This window comes from Phocoena sinus, chromosome 11 (assembly GCF_008692025.1).
Source record: "Phocoena sinus isolate mPhoSin1 chromosome 11, mPhoSin1.pri, whole genome shotgun sequence".
NCBI classification, from domain to species: Eukaryota; Metazoa; Chordata; class Mammalia; order Artiodactyla; family Phocoenidae; genus Phocoena; species Phocoena sinus.
Genome location: NC_045773.1, coordinates 18,204,405 through 18,224,702, shown reverse-complemented (window position 1 = coordinate 18,224,702; position 20,298 = coordinate 18,204,405). Strand labels below are relative to the sequence as shown.

Below are 20,298 nucleotides of genomic sequence, written 5' to 3'. Positions count from 1 at the left end.
AAGATGCTGTGCTTTTTTTCCCTGACTGCAGTGTAATACTTCTTGGTTTCTCTTAGATAGTACAAAGGATTAAGTAACACAGAGTTAATACAGAAATTATACATTAGTGTACAAAATTTACACAGGTTTTACTGTTTATCATCTTTTAAAATCAGGAGATAAAAAATCTAGCTGTTTAGTACTATTTGACAACACATTCTAGAAATGCTACAAATAGATCCTCTTGTAGAGCAGTTATCTTCTCGCTAGTTTCGAAGTATTTTCAAAATACTCCATCTTCATTCCTAGTAATTTTAACTGGCAATAGAGCCTGACATTTTAGCTGTAAATTTAGTATCCATACCATCATTACCATTACACACACACACACACAAAACACACCCTATAAATTATAACATGCATCTCTTCAGGAACAATCTGCACTGCCAGAGTTTCACCAAGGCATAAAGTGGTTTTCCTGATGACTGCAAGAGGTCATAAATCTAGCTTGTTTACAGCTTCGTGTCGTGTATTTGGGGTTGCTATGCTATTTCTCACACTCCCTACAGTAGAGTAATCCTACTCTTCTTATCTCCACACCAGTATCTGATCCAAACAATTTCATGTCCAGCACAAGAAAAGATATGAAAGGAACGAAACACAGCCACGCTGAATTTACTGAACGGTCAGTTATCTAGTTAGCTCTTCCCTGCTTCACGTCACCTAAAACTTCTCATGGGGCTGGACATGGAGAGTTGGGACTTCTTTCCCTACTTTTGAATCCATGAGTCTTGAAAAGCCAGAGGTTAGCAAAGAAAAGTGTGTATCAATTTCCACTTGCCAGAAGCCTCGTGTGTTCTAATTCCAGGGTCTGCTGTTTGGTGTTTTGTTTGGGGATTTTTCTGGGTGGGGGGGGGGGGGGGGGGGCGGGGAATGATAAAAAGGTTGAAGCTAAAATGAATTTGCGGGTTAGATGAGGAAATTCTAAATCATATAAGACAACTGAAAACTGGCTCTAATGTTCTGCATTCATCACTCTTACTTTGCTTCATCTCATAAAGCAGAAGCAGGGGAGGCCAACTAAACTGGTTCCTCTGATTCTAAATACAGCCAATGGAAAGAACTGAAAAAGTGTTCATTCACAGGTAATAAAATGTATTCCACAAATATTTGCTAAACTGAAAGTCAAACTGTATCCTCAAGAACAGAACTATAGAAAAAGTCTGATTTATCTGCACACTACAAATATTCTGACCCTAAAGAACAATCAGTAAGTCCAAAAGCCTATTCTTTAAAGGAAAATACAAAGAACCCAAGAAAACCACATACTATACCTTACCTTCTACAGTCCGGATAGGTTTACTCAATTACATAAAGGTAAAAGAGTTTTAAAATGAAATTCACAGTAGCAGACACCACCATGAAGTCAAAGTTAGAGTTAGCTCTGACCTATCGAAACTCTCATTCATTAGCACGAGGGTTAGAAAAGTTAAAATGACACAAAAATATCCAAAATATATATGTCATTATGTCAGACTTTGAAAGGTTTTCCATTTCACCACACTGCCTATTACTAAGAAGCTGGAGAATAAAAACTATTGTAAATTTGAATTTTACTTTATAGACATTTGAACAAGAGTTACAAACAATTTCTAAAGCAGTATTTCATAGAAAACTTTAGAGCCTGGATAAAGGAAAGGGGAATAGGAAAAGATAATCAGGACCCGTTTACTTGACAAAATCACTGAACTGGAAATAAAACAAACTTCCAGGGACAGGAAAACAAAATTAAAAGGACACTTTAAAGATTCTATTGCTCACTGAGAAAAACAAAGCAATATCCTTATATCAATTTTCTGTGAGCATGTTACGAACAAAATTAATTCTGAAAATACACCTCTCAAAACCACAAGAGGATCACAATGACTCGTCAAGTTAGCGTAAGTTGATTAAGTATTAGGATTAACTCTAATACTAAGTTTAGCAAAAGCTTCCCAATCTACTGATCAGCTTGGTTGCTGTGTACTAAATTTATTCAATTTTGTAAAGACATTTCTTGCTTGTAAATATTCTTTAAAACTAGGTATTGATTTTACAGAAGTTTCTACATTAACATCTATTTAGAAACCTTAGTCTCTATTTTCAATGATAATTTGTTTATTCTCAAAATTCACACTACAGTTATTAAGTGCTTATTAATAGCTAATAGTTTTATTTAAAATGCAACAGGGCTTCCCTGGTGGCACAGTGGTTGAGAGTTCGCCTGCTGATGCAGGGGCCACGGGTTCGTGCCCCGGTCCGGAAAGATCCCACATGCTGCGGAGCGGCTGCACCGGTGAGCCATGGCCGCTGAGCCTGCGCGTCCGGAGCCTGTGCTCCGCAACGGGAGAGGCCACAACAGTGAGAGGCCCACGTACCACAAAAAAAAAAAAAAAAAAAAGCAACAAATTCACTTTTTTACCAAAACATCCCAATTCATCAGGAAAAATATCTTCTCACATGAAATTCATTACTCACATTAAATTCATTATTAGATCAAAGATTTCTGAAAATACTAACAATTCAGAGGCTCTGTTTATAAAACAGTACCAGCTGAAAGGGAAAGATCCGGGACTTCACTCCTGAAAAATAATAGGTAAAATTCCAACATGTCTAAATTATTAAACAATTCAAAAAATTCTCTAGCCCACCTCCTGAACATCCTTTTGCTAAGAGAATTACAATCATTCTGAGTCCTACGTAGCTGCAAAATTTCTAAGAAAAAGACTTCACGATCTTGTCGATTTTAATTCTCCTTAAGCCATACTCTTGAGCCTAGTAGACCCTCTAGTCACTGTTTTATAAACCTTTATAGATAGCTCTGTTTCTAAAACCTTCAAGCAGAATGGAATTTAAGAGGAGGTCATTCTTTAGGAGTTCTCCTGAGAAGGATCACCTTTTTAAAAGATACTGCTTCAGAAGAATTCTATTTTGCAATCAATTGTTGTCTCAGCTGTGAGCAGAAAAGCAGGTATCAACTTGAAAGGGAGATAATCAAGGGACCTATCTAAACAGTAACAACAGAACAGTAACAACAGACTATGCAAAGACTAATGTAAAATTAGAAACTAAAGAGAGGAAGTAAATTAGGGTTAGCAGTATTTCCAAGTCATTTACCAAGGTGTTTTCTTTTTTAAATGGACATACCCATTTGCAGAGAGGGTTAACCAATATACAGCACAATCATTTTAAAAAGGAAACAGGATTCTTAAAAGAGAGACTAGGAGAATGGATTACACTCTAAAGGGTATCATGAAGAATACAACAGCAGCAGCACAGAAGACCCTGCCTCTGAAGACATAACAGTATGTCACTGTACCTGCCCATGAGGGCTTCAAATGTAAACTTGGGGCAACAAACGCAAACAAGAAGTTTCGGTACAAAAATTATGCTATGCTATGCTAGAGATGCATACAAACTACTTCAATGATCACAGAAAAAAAGAATCAAGAAAGGATTCCCAAAAGAGCTGACATGAGCTACGTCTAGAAGCAGAAGGTGGCATTTCCTAGGCAACAGTAAGAGGTAAGAATATAGTTCCCTGTGCTATACAGTAGGACCTTGCTGTTCATCCATTGTACAGTCTCTCTTTTAATTAAACGATATAATAAAAGACCAAGTAAGCATACCCCTGGGGCTGCAGGACACCTGTCTGTACTTAAAAAAAAAAAAAAAAAAAAAATTCATCTTCCACACCAGGTGTTCTGTCTCGAAGCCCTTATCGTAAAGATCCTTAATAGGAGATTAAATGAATCTAGTGTTTTGGTCAGTCTGCAATGAGCTTAATTTATTTGGGAAAATCAGGGACAAGGATTTATTAACCCATAAATGAAGAAGTTAAAAATAAAAAGATTAACTATAACTTAAATAGGAAACTATTTAGTTACACATAAAGTTGACAATGCCAAAAAGTTTTAACAAATAAAGTTTTCCTTTTCGAGATTCTGAAATGTGTATCTACTGATGTACCTTGGGGGTAGAGGGTAAGACATTACAAATACATTATTTTCTATATATTTTAAGACAAGTTATTTGGCATCATGATATTCAAGAGTCATTATATTAAAAGCTAACAAAATTGACATAAATCACAGTGTTTCAAAACTGGAGGAAACATAGACATCATCTAGTTCTGTGAATTTCAGGGAATTTCAAGTGTTAATTGCAACCCACAGTTTTACATTCCAACCCAGCACACAAATCTGTACATATATATTTTACAATATATTATTTTTAAGATATATATAATTGTAGTAGCGGACATCGTGTATAGCGAAACTTTTAAGAAATCCTAGGCATTAAGATTGCCCCTGCCAAAACAGTAGACATCTTTGTAACATGATTACATCAAACTTCATCCCCAAAGTGAATCAGGATAGCTACATTCCACAAACCTCACAACTCTTCAATAAAGAAAAACAAATACCAAAGCAGAATTTCATGTTGTAAGACATCACCAAGATCAGAAACGATGAGTCTTTTGTAGGAGTTCTGATGGGTTCTTTGTGTAAGATTTACAGCCCTTAACTATATAAGGGTAAAGGCTATATAGACAGGAAGAGAGGCACTGTGAGGCAAATCATGCTGAGCCAAAGTAAAACGATCTGAAAAGGCAGGGAGAAAACCAAGGGGCAAAGAACATTCCACCTACCTCCCCCTGTCATCACTTGGTCCTGAGCACCAAAACATAACTTCCCTTCTATAAATACGCTTCAACGATGCACACCAAAAGTACTTGTGCCAAGATGACTTGATAGTTTACTGTCACACATTCTGTCCCAGGGTACCCAGCAACAAATTGGATGTCCTGTGACTTCCTCAATTTTCTTAATTGAAGAAGAAACCAGAAAAAGGTCAGCAATGCATACACTGAAAGGAGAATCTACGTATTAGAACACAAAGAATGAACACCTGATGATATATGCTGCACCTGACTCTGCCCAGGAGCTGACTGCCTTGCACTGCACCACTGCTCTGGGAGAGTCCATCATTCACAAACTGCCTCTCACCACTGACTTTTAATGGTAGCATGCAATGTTCTTTCAAAGAATTGTTTAATCTTCTGAGTAAGTCAAGCAACGAACAGCACTTCAGACGAATAGCACTTCAAATAATCTGATTTTAAGGCAGTCGGCATATATAGCATATTCTTAGCCCATTTTTATGGGTATATTTAACCAAGAAACAGAAAGATAAACACTCAACTCCACAACAAGCAAAATACATCACCTAATCTACACAGACTTGTATTAACTTTTTACATCACACATAACCTGATTAGGCTAATAATAATGACGGAATAACTCTGAATCAAAAGAATACAGTTAGGGCTTCCTTGGTGGCGCAGTAGTTGAGAGTCCGCCTGCCGATGCAGGTGGACGCGGGTTCGTGCCCCGGTCCGGGAAGATCCCACATGCCGCGGAGCGGCTGGGCCAGTGAGCCATGGCCGCTGAGCCTGCGCGTCCGGAGCCTGTGCTCCGCAACGGGAGGGGCCACAACAGTGAGAGGCCCGCAAAAAAAAAAAAAAAAAGAATACAGTTAAAACACTTTTGTACCATATTAATTTGTCCATTTAATTATAGTCATTTTTCTATTTCTTCTATTCTACTAACTGGGTAGGAAATCAAATAAGTTACTTCACTTTTCTGAGCCTCAGCTTCTTCAACTGTGAAAGCTAGAATAATAACTACCTCTCAGGATTGCTCTGAGTACTGCACTGGGAAAACAGACCAAAAACTGGTATGCAAAATGTAAAGTACTATGCAAATACAATGTATTTGAGGATATCATGTTACGACTTACAGTCTAAATGTTCAGGTGTCTCATGCAATATTTTGCACATAAGTGCTCAAATATTTGTCCATTCATTCAGTCATAACTTTAAAGTTAGGGCCCAAAACTTTAATTCTGGAGAACAAAGGTTATGTCATATACTCCTCACATATTTATTCACTAGGAATATTATTAAGAAATCAGTTGTGCCTTTAGAATGATGAGTCGTTCAATCAATACACAATCTATTGGAATAGTAACATTACCATCAGTTATATATTGTTTACAGTATGTATTCTGTGCCAGGTCCTGTGCCAGCTATGCTATATACATTCACTCATTTAATCCTTAGAATACTCCTAGAGAGAAGTTATTATTCATAACTGAAAAACTAAAGCACAAGTTAAAGTAACATACCCAAGGTTACAAGGTTAGCAAATGACAGAGCTGGTGTTACTCAAACTTAGGTTTGACAACCAAAGCCCTGACTTTCAACTGCTACTGCTACTACTCTCCAATATGGGAGCCACGAGGCACCTGTGGCTACTGAGCATTTGCAGTGTGGCTAGTCTGAATTGACTCATGCTATAACTGTGAAAACACACCGTAATTTGAACACCTAATATGAAAAAAAAGAATGTAAAATATCTCACTGCAGCTTAATATTGATTACAAGTTGAAATGACAGTGATTTGGATATAATGCATTAAATAAAATATATTCTAAAAAATAACTTCACCTGCTTTTTGCTTTCTTACTGTCTGTCTCTAGTAGAAAGTTTAAAATTACATGTAGCTTATAATGCATATACTTCTCCTGGACAACACTGATTTAGAATATTATACAGGATTTTGTAAAACAAAGAGCACAATGGGCTTCTCTGGTGGCGCAGTGGTTGAGAGTCCGCCTGCCGATGCAGGGGACACGGGTTCGTGCCCCGGTCCGGGAGGATACCCCATGCCGCAGAGAGGCTGGGCCCGTGAGCCACGGCTGCTGAGCCTGCGCGTCCGGAGCCTGTGCTCCGCAACGGAAGAGGCCACAACAGTGAGAGGCCCGCGTACCGCCAAAAAAAAAAAGAGCACAAAACATTTTATTTCTTAAATGTTTTAATATTTTTTTTCATCCATATTTAATGGAGTATAGTTGCTTTACAATGTTTTGTTAGTTCCTGCTGTGCAGCAGTTAATCAGCTATATATATACACATATATCCACCCCTTATTTGGGTTTCTTTCCCATTTTGGTCACCACAGAGCACTGAGATCCCTGTGCTATACAGTAGGTTCTAATTAGTTACCTATTTTATACATAGTAGTGTATATATGTCAATCCCAATCTCCCAATTCATCCCACCCCCATTTCCCCCTTGGTATCCATACATTTGTTCTCTACATCACTGTCTCTATTTCTGCTTTGCAAATTAAGTTCATCTGTATTATTTTTCTGGATTCCACATATAAGCGATATTATACAAGAGCACAGAACAATTTTAAATTTACAAACACAACATATTTTAGAGTATACAGATATGTTCCAATAATAACAGCTGTTTTAATACTGTTAGTGTAACCAATATAAACAAAACTTTCAAATCCCTTAATCTAAAATTTGATTTTGCTTACTTAAATTTCAATATTCTAGAATTAGATTTTTTTAAAATTTCCTATTGTGAAAATTGGTTTTTCCAACCGCAAAACTGATACCAACTCATCCACACTACAGAAATCACAGAAGAGCACACATACAAAAAAACCCCATCATCCCACCAAGCAGAATTAGTCTTTTGATCAGTCATTACTTCTAGGTATGTGTATTAGTGAAATGGTATGAAATATTATTTCAAGTGCGATTATATTGTTCATCATTTTGTAACTTGCTTTCTTTCAATATATTAAGAGCATTTTCTTATATTACATATTATTTCTAAATGTGTTCTTAAATTTTTATTTGGAAATAATTATAGATTCACAGGAAGTGGCAAAAATAGTACAAGGTCCTAAATAACCCTTACCCAATTTCCCCAAAATTGCATCTTCTTGATTATAGTACAGTATCAAAACCAGGAAATTTACATCGGTATACTATATGTAAACAGTTCCTGTCATCTGATCACACGTGTAGATAGATGAAACCATCACTACAATCAAGATTCAGATCTGTTCCATCACCACAAAGACCTCCCTCTTGCTACCCTTTTCCAATCACACGCATCTCCCTCCTTTTCCCGCCATCCCTGACCCCTGACAACCACTAATCTGTTCTCTCTGTAATTTTGTCATTTCAAGAATGTTAATGGCATCCTACAGTAGGTGACCTTTAGCGATTGACTTCCTTCCCTCAGCATAAGGGCCCTTTGAGATCCATGCCGGTTGTATGCATTGATAGTTTCTTCCTTTTTAACTGCTGAGTAGCAGTCCATGGTATGGATGTACCATTCACATACTGAAGGACACTTCTGTTTCCAGTTTCAGGCTATTGCAAGTAAAGTTGCCATGGATACTTGTGAACAGATTTTGTGTGAATGTCAGTTTTCATTTACCTGGAATAAACGCCCAGGAGTGAAATTCCTAGGTCACATGGTAAGTTTTATAAAAAACTGCCCAAACTGTTTTCCAGAGTAGTTGTACCATTCTACATTTCCACCACCACTTGATAGAGATCTCAAACCATTTTTAAGAGGTGCAAAATATTTATGGCTATTCAATAGTTTCTAACAATTCCTTGTTGATTCCTATGTAAGTAATTTCATTTTTTGTTAAAATAACGATGCAATTAATATACATAACACAGAATTTTCACATGCAGATCCTGTAAATTAAATTGTTGGGGAACAGGATACACATATTTTAAAGGCATTTGCTACCAACTGCCGTGATGGCCTTTGGAAAATTTAAATCAACTTACACACCACCCACCCAAGGGTCTTGTAAAAATGCCCATTTCCTAGCCTCACTAAAAAGTTTTTTTTAATCTTTAATTTTTTACTTGCAAAAAAATGTTACCTTGTTTTGTATTTATTTGAATAATGGGAAGGTTGTATACATTTCCCACACTTCCTAACTTAATTTGCAGTTCTTTCATAAATTACCTGTTCATGTTCTTCGCCAACATTTTACTGGAATGTTGGTTCACTGATTTTAAGACCTAGTTCTGTCTCTCTAACTTACGTTGCAAAGAAATAGGTTTTTAAAATAAACGTCTGAAATTCAAGCCAAGTGTTAGAAATGCAAGATAACTGCTGATTTTAGGACGTAAAAAATAGTTTAGTTGATATGGTCCCCCAATTTATCAATTCACACAACATATTTATTAATTAAGGAATCACCTCTAATGCCAGCTCTGGATTAAAAACATGGTTCCTAGAACGTTGATCACTTACTTCTCTTAAGCTCACTTCAAAATACTAAGACATAATTTTTCCATAACAGACATCAAAAACGATCTTCACCTTCATGAGGAAGCGTGGCTGGCTTCTCTTTAAAGGAGAATTTAAGGTCATCTAAACCAGTCTTCAAAGTGTGCTCCCCACACCAGCAGCCATCAACATCACCTTGGACTTGAACTTGTAAGAAATGCAAATTCTCAGGATACCCCAGACCTACTTAATCAAAAACTCATAGCCTACATATGAAATCTGATCTGTTGTTAGAAAACAGTCACCAGGTTTGTTTTCGCCCTCTGAGTAACCACCATGCACTTTTGTGTTTAAGACCCAATAAGCTGATGAAACTGGCATCCTATATCACCCTCAATTTCTTGTCCCTCCCAAAGGCTATCAAAGTTTCCTCTTCAATTGTATTGCTTATGATCTGAAATTAGAGAAAATGTTTTGAGCAAGTTTTAAGATGCTTCTTTTACATCCCCCTTTCCTAGTTTCTTTTCCCAGCCAAAGGATAATTTAAGTAGATTTTCTAAATTGACAGAGAGAGGAAAGGAGAGGAGGAATAAAGATCTAATTGTATTTAAAAATAAAAATTTCACCTGTTTTACCTTGTGATTTCAACTACAGATGGTCCCTTACTTATGATGGCTTTTTCAACTTTACCATGGGGCAAAAGTGATACACATTCAGTAGAAACCACACCTCAAATTTTGAATTTTGATCTTTCCCTGGGCTAGAGATATGTGGTACAATACTCTCTGGTGATGCTGGGCAGAGGCGGGGGCTGCAGCTCCCAGTCAGCCACGTGATCAGCAGGGCAAACAACCGATGTACTTACAACCATTCTGTACGCAGACAACCAATCTGTTTTTCACTTTCAGTACAGTATCAATACATTATATGAAATATTCAGCACTTTGTTAAAAATAGGCTTTGCGGGCTTCCCTGGTGGTGCAGGGGTTAAGAGTCCGCCTGCCAATGCAGGGGACACGGGTTCGAGCCCTGCTCTGGGAAGATCCCACATGCTGCAGAGCAGCTGAGCCCACGCGCCACAACTACTGAGCCTGTGCTCTAGACTCCTCGAGCCACAACTACTGAAGCCCGTGTGCCTGGGGCCTGCGCTGTGCAGCGGTGGAGGCCATCACAATGAGAAGCCTTCACGCCACAACTAGAGAAAGCGTAAGCGCAGCAATGAAGACCCAATGCAGCCAAAAATAAATTTAAAAAATTAAAAAAAGAAACACAGCTTTGTGTTAGGTGATTTTGCCCAACTATAGGGTACTGTAAGTGTTCTCAGCACATTTGAGGTAGGCTAGGCTAAGCTGTGATGTTTGGCAAGTTAGGTGTACGTATTAAATGCATTTTTGACTTACAGTATTGTCAACTTATGACAACTTATGATGGGTTATCTGGATGCAACCCCATTTAAAGTCAAGAAAAATCCGTATTTATGATTTCTGAGTAACACGGGAGTTTATCTGCAATGCCTTTACTGAGAATTCATCTTTGGCACCACAGTCTGTCAATCACTGCACAGAAGTGAAAAAATAGCCACATAAAGAATGAGTCAAGACTTAACAGCAGTAATTAATCTAAATAACAGTAATGTATACCACGTATAAGGTACAACTATCAAGTTATGGGTATGTTAACACAACAGAACTTAACACAATGAACAGCATAGCAAAACATTTCCAAGAACACCCAAAATGTTCCGTAGCCATTTTTAAACTCCCTTTAGGTGCCAGCTTACAAGTGCAACCACCTAGCTCCTTATCACATCTCAAAACTGGTTTTCCACAACGTGACTGACCCTCTGCTTTATTAGCACACCTTTCGACATGACTTTTGGCAGCGTAAATCACCAAATGGGCAACAAAAAAGGAAAAAGAGTCATCACAGTTATTGTTATTTAGTTAAGTGTGCTAAAGCTCTGAAGCCCAAAACCACTCCAGGAAGTACTTTAAATGCATGGCCCAAGGTCTCCAAGGTTGTAAACTCTGTGTTTAATTTCTAGAACATGTTTAGAAAACAAAATCAGAAAAATGAGAATACTACTTCTTAAGGACATGCTTTACAAAGACAAATTTCCCGTAATCCAATAACTTTACAGACAGGACGCAAGCCCTAAAGTGCAATACATATCAGAACTCTTAACTGCAATAGTTTTAAAGGCGACTCCAAACTTCCAGTCTTCATCTATTCTACATACATTGAGTGAACCCCTACCAAGTGCCTGGCACTGTAACAGACATAGGAAAAGATATGAAAAGAAAGATCGTGCCCTCAAAAAAAAGGTGGAAACATAACAAAGGTAATCAAACCAAAATGCGGTTCAAATGTTAGGAAGAGGTATACATGATCTTAGGGTGTTGGAAAAGGCTTCCAGAGACATGTAGAAAGACAAATAAGAGTCAGCCAGGCTACAAGGAAGGAGGAGCATTTTAGAAGAAATCCAGAGGAAAAGAACGTGTGAAGGTATGGAAATGAGACATCATGGTCCATGCTAGGAAAACACCAAGCAGTTCGGTATGAAACACACACATGCTGTGTGTGGAGGGCAGATAGGGTGGTGGCAGGCTGCTTCCAGAAATTCTAAAGAAACGGTAGAGGACCATGAAGCCCCTTGTGATGCTCAGGATTTGGACTTTACCCTAGAAGCAATGAGAACCAGGAGATAATTTAAGCTGTCCAAATGGAGAGGCCCAAGAACCAGTCGGATCTGTTTGTCACGTGTATTGTGTACATGGGGATGGTGACAGGTGGTTAATAAATAGTATCTGGGAATTACCAGCCTGTGAACAGAAGTGGAAAGGTACGGGTGACATCTAAGGAGAGTGAACAGTTAAAAAGGAGGTAGGAGGAGGCAAAGAACTAACTAACTTGTATCAACCTGTACAACAAACCCTACATCCAAGAACGAAAAAGGCCTAGTTCAAACCTCAGATTCAGTGAGGCCTTCCCCAACACACCCCATATACTGCCTCTACCTCCTCTAAAAAGCACTTAGGGTCTCTACCAGGTACCATTCACTCCATGCCTACCATGGCATTCACACCACTGGCTATCTTTTTATGGTCTTATCTTTTCAACAAGTTTGTTAGGTTCCTTGTTTATTCAACCAGTGCCTTGAAATATAAATGACCGATGAACAATATTACTCATGAGAGCCAAAAGTTTACTCCATTTGCATACTCCAGAAAATTCCACACACCAGGTTTTATTCCTTTCACCTAATGATGTGTGGATTTTATGCTGCTGCTGGGAGGAGATGACTGTGTTCAACTGTGTAGGTAATGAACATAAGGTGCAGAGAGACCCCATCTCTCGAATGTGTTAGGGGTCTGTATGTAGAGTTGAGCTCTAAGATATTCTTAGGATGAAACAGCAGTGGTTGACTACACAAGAACCACACACAACATGGATATTCACAAGCATAACAATGAGTGAAAAAAGCCAGACCCAGAAGTGTACATACTGTATGACTGCACTTAAATAAAGTTCAAGGGGAAGTGACTGCAGCGTGAACAAGGGGCATCTGGGGTCCTGGTAATGTTCCGTTTCTTAATCTGGGTACTGGTTACACAGGTATGCTCACTTTGTGCAAGTTCATCAAGCCTTACAATTATGATTTGTGCACTTCTCTGTATGTATGCTACAGTTCAAAAAGTTTACATAAAAATAAACAGGCAAGGCTTCCCTGGTGGCGCAGTGGTTGGGAGTCTGCCTGCCGATGCAGGAGACGCGGGTTCCTGCCCTGGTCCGGGAAGATCCCACATGCCGCGGAGCGGCTGAGCCCGTGAGCCACGGCCGCTGAGCCTGCGCATCCGGAGCCTGTACTCCGCAACGGGAGAGGCCACAGCAGTGAGAGGCCCGCGTACCGCACAAAAATAAAAATAAAATAAACAGGCAAAAAGAAAAAACGGGAGGAGAGATAGTGTTAGGAAGTATAAAGGAAGATGTCACAAAGAGAAAAGGCCCTGGCGATGGGACAAGAGGGCAAATGAGAACCACAATGACTGTAAAATGTTTTACTTTAAGTTGTAAAGGAGACTTTTGGAGACCCACCATTTCCTAAAGTACTAAGGAACCGAATTAGTGCTAATAAGTATTTTCGTAAGCTACAGCCACTTGGAATTTCTTCAGCATCTACGGAAGCACACAATAAATACGTGATGCATGAAAAAATACACACTGAATCCATTCAAAACCTCCCATCCTAGTAACAGCTGACCCTTGAACAACATGGGTTTGAACTGCGCAGGTCCACGCATACACGAATTTTTTTCAATAAACACATACTACGATACCATACAGTCCGTGGTCGGTTGACTCCACAGATGCAGAACTGCAGATATGGAGACCAACTATGGGACTTGAGCAGCCAGGGAAATCCGTGACAGGTCCCGGAACGAATGCCCCTCAGACACCAAAGGACAAGTGTTACGTGGATTTTCAGCTATGCACAGGGGGGTAGGTATCAGCACCCCTCACCTTCCAGTTGTTCAAGGGTCAACTGCAACAGGATATACTGGCACGTTAGCTGGCCAGACTTTAGTCTACGATGTGTAGCTAAAAGTTGAGCAGCCTATGCAGAAAGGCTCGAACTCTAAACTGTCCCCCACCAAATGAGCTAACTGGCACAGGTAAACCTCCAGAAATAACTATCCCCTTGCTCCAAAAGAAAGCAGCTTTAGTGTTTCCTAAAAAGGCAAATGTGTATCTCGACACTGCCTACAAAGCAGTCGCTCTGCCCAGTACTCACCACTCTGTAGTTCCCTATTCTGCTCTAATTTCTTCAGAGCACTGGTCTCTAGCTGAAATGATCTTACTCTTCTGTTCACTTGTTTATTTTCTTGTCCTCGCCATAGTACTTTAAGCTCCACGGGAACAAAGATCTCATCTGTCTGTACACCACTGTACACCCAGAGCCCAGATGTCTGTGTGCTCAATAAAAACTTGTCAACTACCCAGGTAATTTAAGGCCACCAAGTATACACAAGATCAAGTCAGTACTAATAAATCAGTTAAGTCCAGTGTAATAGCAAACACAAAATAAATCATCACTCCGTTTCTGGGTAAGAGTGATCTCTAAACCTGTACCCGCTTTTGTATCAGCTTCGAGGCCAAAAGGTTTGACAAGGTTTGATGATTTGGAGGACCGATAATTTTTCTATGTATTTTATGGAGAAATTTTACAAAAGACAAACACTACAATAAAACCAGTGTGGCCTAAGGAACAGAAGCACTGTGGCGAGTGACCCAGAGCTGCGGGGAAGGGCCTGGCTCCTCCAGGTCAGGCACCCCTCTGCTTTTGGGAGGCTTCCTATCCGCAAAGTACCACAGGATGATGCTCTCTTCTGAAGCTTCCAGCAAAGAGCAAAACTTTCACGTTTCACTAAATATGTGTGTTTTCCCCTAAAGTACTTTATGACTAGTCAAGACTTTCAACTGTCAGGGTATCTGAATTTAAGAGGAGAAAAAGTCCAAAGTTACAACTGCAAAGAATCAGGGAGCTCCTGGACAAGGAAAATATTTTACACACAAACAACTGAGTACTACCAACTTCCCATTCAATATCCTTAGTACCAGAATTTTTTTTTTTAAAGTCACACAATCTTATCACACATCTAAAGCAAATTCTTCACTTTTACTTGTCTGTAAAAACTCTAAATACGGTACATTTTTCAGGGGAATAGTATTCAGTGCAGCACTATTATCGAAGAACCACTAACCAAGAAGAAATGCAGCAATATTTTAGTAATTTTAATTTTACAATAGAGATCACTGCATTCAGAGAAATAACAAAACCAAAAAAGTAAAATATACCTCATTTATCACCATGTCTAGGAAGTTACTCTGCCCAATACTAAAAAACTTCAACTTAGCAGAACAACGGTTAGGTAAATTTGTGAGTTTGTGGTTTTGTTGGTTTTCTTCCTTTTAAAAGCTGATATCCTCTTTCATGAGACAGGCAAAGTGGGCTGGGAAATAGTACTTTGGCCATCACATAGGGAAGGGGTAGTGTTTCTTTCCCACTCACCACCACCTTCCATAGACACTCCTTTATTTACTACCTTGAAAGGCTCAGAGTACATCAGCATGGTGGGGAGGCGAACTTCTCAGCCGCAGGTGCCTCCTCCATGCGCTAGTGTTAAAGACTCCGTAAAAGTGTATCACAGAACAGGCATGAGGAAGCCATTCAATGTGACAGAAATGTACTAAAACTGGTTTGTGGTGATGGCTGTACAACTTTTTAAAATTTCCAAAAATCACTGAATTGTACACTTACACAGTTGATGCATCATATGGTATATAAATTATGTCTCGATAAAGCTATTAAAAAAAGAACAACCAGCAGGGTACAAAGCGGAACAGTACAGGCGGAAAAAGGACTGTATTTAAGAAATAAACAGACCCAAAACAAAATTGGTAATACATCCAAAATAAAGCTCTCCACTGCCCCGTGAACCTCCAAGTAGCCTATTAAGTGTTGTCTCCTTCTTCCCTTAACACGTTCCTTTCGAGCTTCTGACCCTCTGCTCTAAGCTGCTACAGAAAGAAGAAAAGACCTTCTGAAACACTTTCATGACTCCACCCACAGAATTAAATTTATCTAGTACACATGGCAATAACAGTGAAAGATGGCAGGTAATTCTGTAGAAATCAATTCTTCTTATCCAGAAGAATTGAGGGGAGGGGGAATTCTTCTAATTGATGCCCAAGCCAGACTGCTCAGACCTCCCGCAGCACTTTATTTATACCTCTCTCAGAGCCTTTATAACTTGGATTACAGCCATTCCTATACATGTCTTACCAACCTTTTAACACCCTCCTCCCGTCCCCAATGTCTTCAGCAGACTCTTTCACACCCTAGTAATTTAATAAATGTTCTTTGGATGAGTGGCAATATTTTCCTAATGAAACTGAGGAATATCAATTCTATTCTCAAAGAATACAGTTCTATGTCCTATTGGACTATCACTAATTCAAAGCTGACTTCCTTGCTTGATTGGTAGATAGATGATGGCAACGACAGTGACAACAATGATGAACAAACTCCAGAATTACCACTGGCTACCCAACCAGCGAGGCTGTTATAATACAAAACATCAGCTCAGAGCAATAAAACCCAATTTCTATGCCAGTCAACAGGCTAGAAATCCTTTTATTACTTAAAAATTATTCTAAAAATCACTGATTTTTGCCTATTACCCAGTATCCAAAACCCACCAAGTTTTCTACTGCCATCAATACCAAGTCTGATTAAAACTATACAAGGCAACAGATGTCAAATCTTTGTTGTATGAAGAAAACTACACACACACAAAAAAGGCCCAGGAAAAAAACAAAGCAGTAGTAACTAGTGTCACAGAAAAATTAACAACAGTTAATACACTGGATAACACAGGAGGAAAACCTGTGAAATTCACCCTTTCACATGAAACCCATCCACAGCATAAGAAAGCCAAATGTTATCTGCCTTTTGATCAATGACTTCTAGAACAAAATCTTATAAAGACTTCCAGATCTAACACATGAAAATACTGACAATAACCAAGATGAAATTAAGTTATGTAAAAGTATCATGAGTTGGTAAGAATTTAAATCCTCAGATCTCTAAAATCTTGTGTTCAAATTCTACACAACCACAGACCTAAAAAAGTCACAGACTCTTCAAGATAGTAGGTGAGTATCCTGTTCCTGAAACATTTTCATTATTAGTAATTTAATATATTTGTTAAAAAAACAATTCCAATGTTGTCATCTGTGACTCTGGAAAAATTTTAAACAACTATATTGTTTTTCAAATCAAAACCTTACACGTGCTTCCAAAGAGCTGATGAGTCAGATTTTTTTATACGTGTAGAAACTGAAATGCACTTTATTATGAGATAATTATTCCCAGCAATGCACTGGATGTAAACTTCTGAATCTGCTTTAAGTTTCTCTTCACCAGTAAAGTTCTCAAGTTCTTAGGAGTTTCCTAGTCATTTACTTTAACATTATCTACGGTAACACTCAAAGCAAAACCACAATAAAGAGGTTTGGCCTCTGAGGGATTCTACATGTAAAAAAACATTACTCAAATAAAATACAATCACTACTGCTTTAAATAACAAATACATTTCTAAACTTGCATGGCATTTGATGGAATTCCCTGTTTTAGATAGCAAAACAAAATCTACTAAGCTCCCAATCTAAATCTACTAATCTACTAAGCTCCCAATGAGTGTTTTTTATTTTAACTAAATCTGCTCTATGATAATACAGAATATTGATATGAATTTACTTTAAAAAGTACCTATGGGGAAATAGGTACTTTTTAGTTCTGGAATACTTTTATTCAAAAGTCTCAGTATTTAGAGTTAGTGGAATTCACAGAACTGTTCCACCAGTAATTGGACAAAGTTGCCCAATATCCTATTTATTCCCAGGTATAAATAAAGCAATGAAACCCTAAGAGGACACATTCATTTAGCCAAAGAACAATAACCAGTTAGAACTGTGCAGTGCTACTACACGGTCATATTGGAATGCCACCAATTCAAAAACAAGTACCTGATGAAATAAGACTTTTGGCAATCAACTTTAAAGATCCCCAAGGAACTCACTCATTCTGTCTTTCTCTCTCTCTCTCTCTCTCTCTCTCTCTCTCTCTCTCTCTCTCTCTCACACACACACACAGCCCGCCGATGTCTGCCCATTAAATGACATAAAGAATAGTTTTTAACTTCAAACTCTAATCACTGAAACAAATTCCAGTTACAAGTTAAAAGATGACCGGAAGACTACAAAATCAGCTTCCACATTTCATTCAAGAATATCTAAATGTTAAATCTGTAGTAGTTCAATTCGTTTCGATACCACACAGTTTACCACCTTCACTAAAATGAGGAATTCCTTCAACATTCTTTGCATTTTAATAAAGCTCTAAACACAAACTTCAGTATAATCACGCTATTCATTCTACATTTTGCAAAAATCGTCCTCCATCACCATTTCTCATAAGCTAATCAGAAACATACACACACACACACACACACACACACACACACACACACACACTGACAGTTTCACTCTTCCAAAAAATGCACTTTCTTTATCAAACCCCAGCATTTATCTTCAAGTGCAAGGAAAACAAAAAAAAGACATTTGCAGTTCAAGACAGGAAAAGCACAACCACCGCGTTACTGTACAACCACCACCAAATTTCTCAGGGAAGAGAAGAATAATTCACGACAGGCAAATTAAAAGCATTCTGCACATGGCAAAAATAAAAGGTCCAATGTCCTACAATCCATAGCAAAGCTTCCTCTCTTTTGGAGCCAATACCAATAAGCCAATGGATACAAGTGTCAAATAAATCCAGCGTCTGTTTGAAACAAGACGAAACCTGGAAAAATTCCCTCCCATAAATCAGTGAACATGAGGCTTTGCACCCAACATGAAATATACACAACCCAAACCGACATCATCCCCCCCACCCCACCCGGCACGTACAGAAAAAGCCGTAATCAACAAGTTGGAAAGAAGGCAGAAAGTAGAGCTCACAACCCTATACCCCCGCCTTTAAAAAAAAAAAAAAAAAAAAAGTCCTATAACAAAAGGTAACACATATCTTCAAGTACCTGGTGGAGGTGCCTTTCCTCACATCGCAGATGCTGCATTTAAAGGCTTCCGCGCTGTTTCTGAAGGTGCAGACGCTACAATCCCAAAAGCCTTCGTCTGCGGCAGGTTTTGCTTGTCTTTTTGGCCTTCAGAGGAGTGAGGAGTGAGGAGTGGGGGAAAGGGGAGGGAAGAGTCAAGGAGCAGGAAAAAGGGGGAGAGACAGCAAAACACAGCCGCTGGTGAGCCGTCGTAATTTCGCAGGAATCCGGCGCTGGAAACTTCGCCCTGGCGACCACCCACCCACCCTTTTCGGGGCCGAGAAGAGGAACCGGGGGAGGGAACGGGGCGCCCCCACCGGCACCACGCAGCCTCCGGGCCCGGGCCGTGCTGCCTCGCACAGTAGGCGGCGGCGGCGCCCCGGGAAGGGCCGCGGCGGGCGCAGGAAGCGGGCGGACTTGTGGACTTGAGTGGGGCTGGGGGGGCCGGGAGGGGAGCCGCGGGCCGGATCTGGAGGGGGCGCGCAGGGACAGCCCGAAGCCGGCGGCAGGGAGTGGGCCGGCTCCTTCCCTCTCCCCTCCCATGCTCGCGTCCTCCCTCCCTCCCCACCTGGTTAAATCTCCCTTTGTCTGGGAGGAGTGGCGGCGGCGGCGGCGGCGGCGGAGGGCGGCTGAGGAGGAGCCGCCATGGCTGCGGCGCGCACGGCCGCCGGCCCCGAGCGGGAGCGACACCGCCTCCCGCCGCCGCCGCCACCGCCCGCCGCCGCCGCCGCCGCCTCCCCCCGCCCCCGGATCTCCATCTTAGCAGCGCCTCCCCCCGCCCCGGGTGGCTCCGGGGCCTAGTCGTCGCCGGCCCCCGCCCGCCCCCAGCCCTCCCTCCCCTTCCGCCCCCTCGGCTCGGAGCAGGTACCTGGTCGGGCTCTTCTTGTCGCCCATGGTCATGGATGGGCTGTACCCCCGCCCCCCCCAAAGCTGAAACCGGCGTTGCTCGGAGGAGAAACGCCGTCCGGGGAGTCGTCGCGGACCGGCCCCCCTCCCTCCCCCGCGCCCGCCCTCAGCCGCTGGGGCTCGAGCTCCGGCCGCCGCCGACGCCGCCGCTGCCAGTCTCCGGACGAGACTAGTCCCCACCAGCGCCGCCTCCGCCGAGTGACTGACGAGGGGCGGGGCCGGGCGCCGCGCGTCACGCGCCGGGCGGCCAATGGGAAGGCGGCGGCCGGCGCCGCGAGGGCGGGGGCGGGGCGCGGGGGAGGGCGGGGCGTGGCGGACGTGGGCCGGGCCGTTGGTGTGCGTGCCCGGGAGTGTGTGCGCGCTGGGGGCGCGCGTGGCTGCCGGTGGCCCCGCGGCCCGGCGCGGTGGAGCGTGCGAGGCCGGCGGGGCGCACGTGGCCGCGCCCGGGTACCGGGTCTGGGCTTCGGGCCTCGCGCGGCCGCACCGTGGGACTGTCGCCGGGCCCCGGGCCCCGAAGCCGCCCCGGGGAAGTAGTTGGGCGCAGTTTGCGCGCGCCGCTGGGGCTTGCAAC

At 41.2% G+C, this 20,298-nt stretch overlaps 1 protein-coding gene across 1 annotated transcript in view; it reads right to left on the bottom strand.

Annotated features, from left to right (window-relative positions):
- RYBP (RING1 and YY1 binding protein) overlaps window positions 1-19,892 on the bottom strand; it is a 77,034-nt gene extending 57,142 nt beyond the window's left edge. The window contains exons 1-2 of the mRNA XM_032649945.1: window positions 19,690-19,892; window positions 18,804-18,929 (exon numbers count right to left, since the gene is read on the bottom strand). Coding sequence (XP_032505836.1) covers window positions 18,804-18,929; window positions 19,690-19,721 — 158 coding nt within the window. The 5' untranslated portion in view covers window positions 19,722-19,892. The remainder of the gene's footprint in view (window positions 1-18,803; window positions 18,930-19,689) is intronic.
- Between the last annotated feature and the right edge of the window lie 406 nt (window positions 19,893-20,298).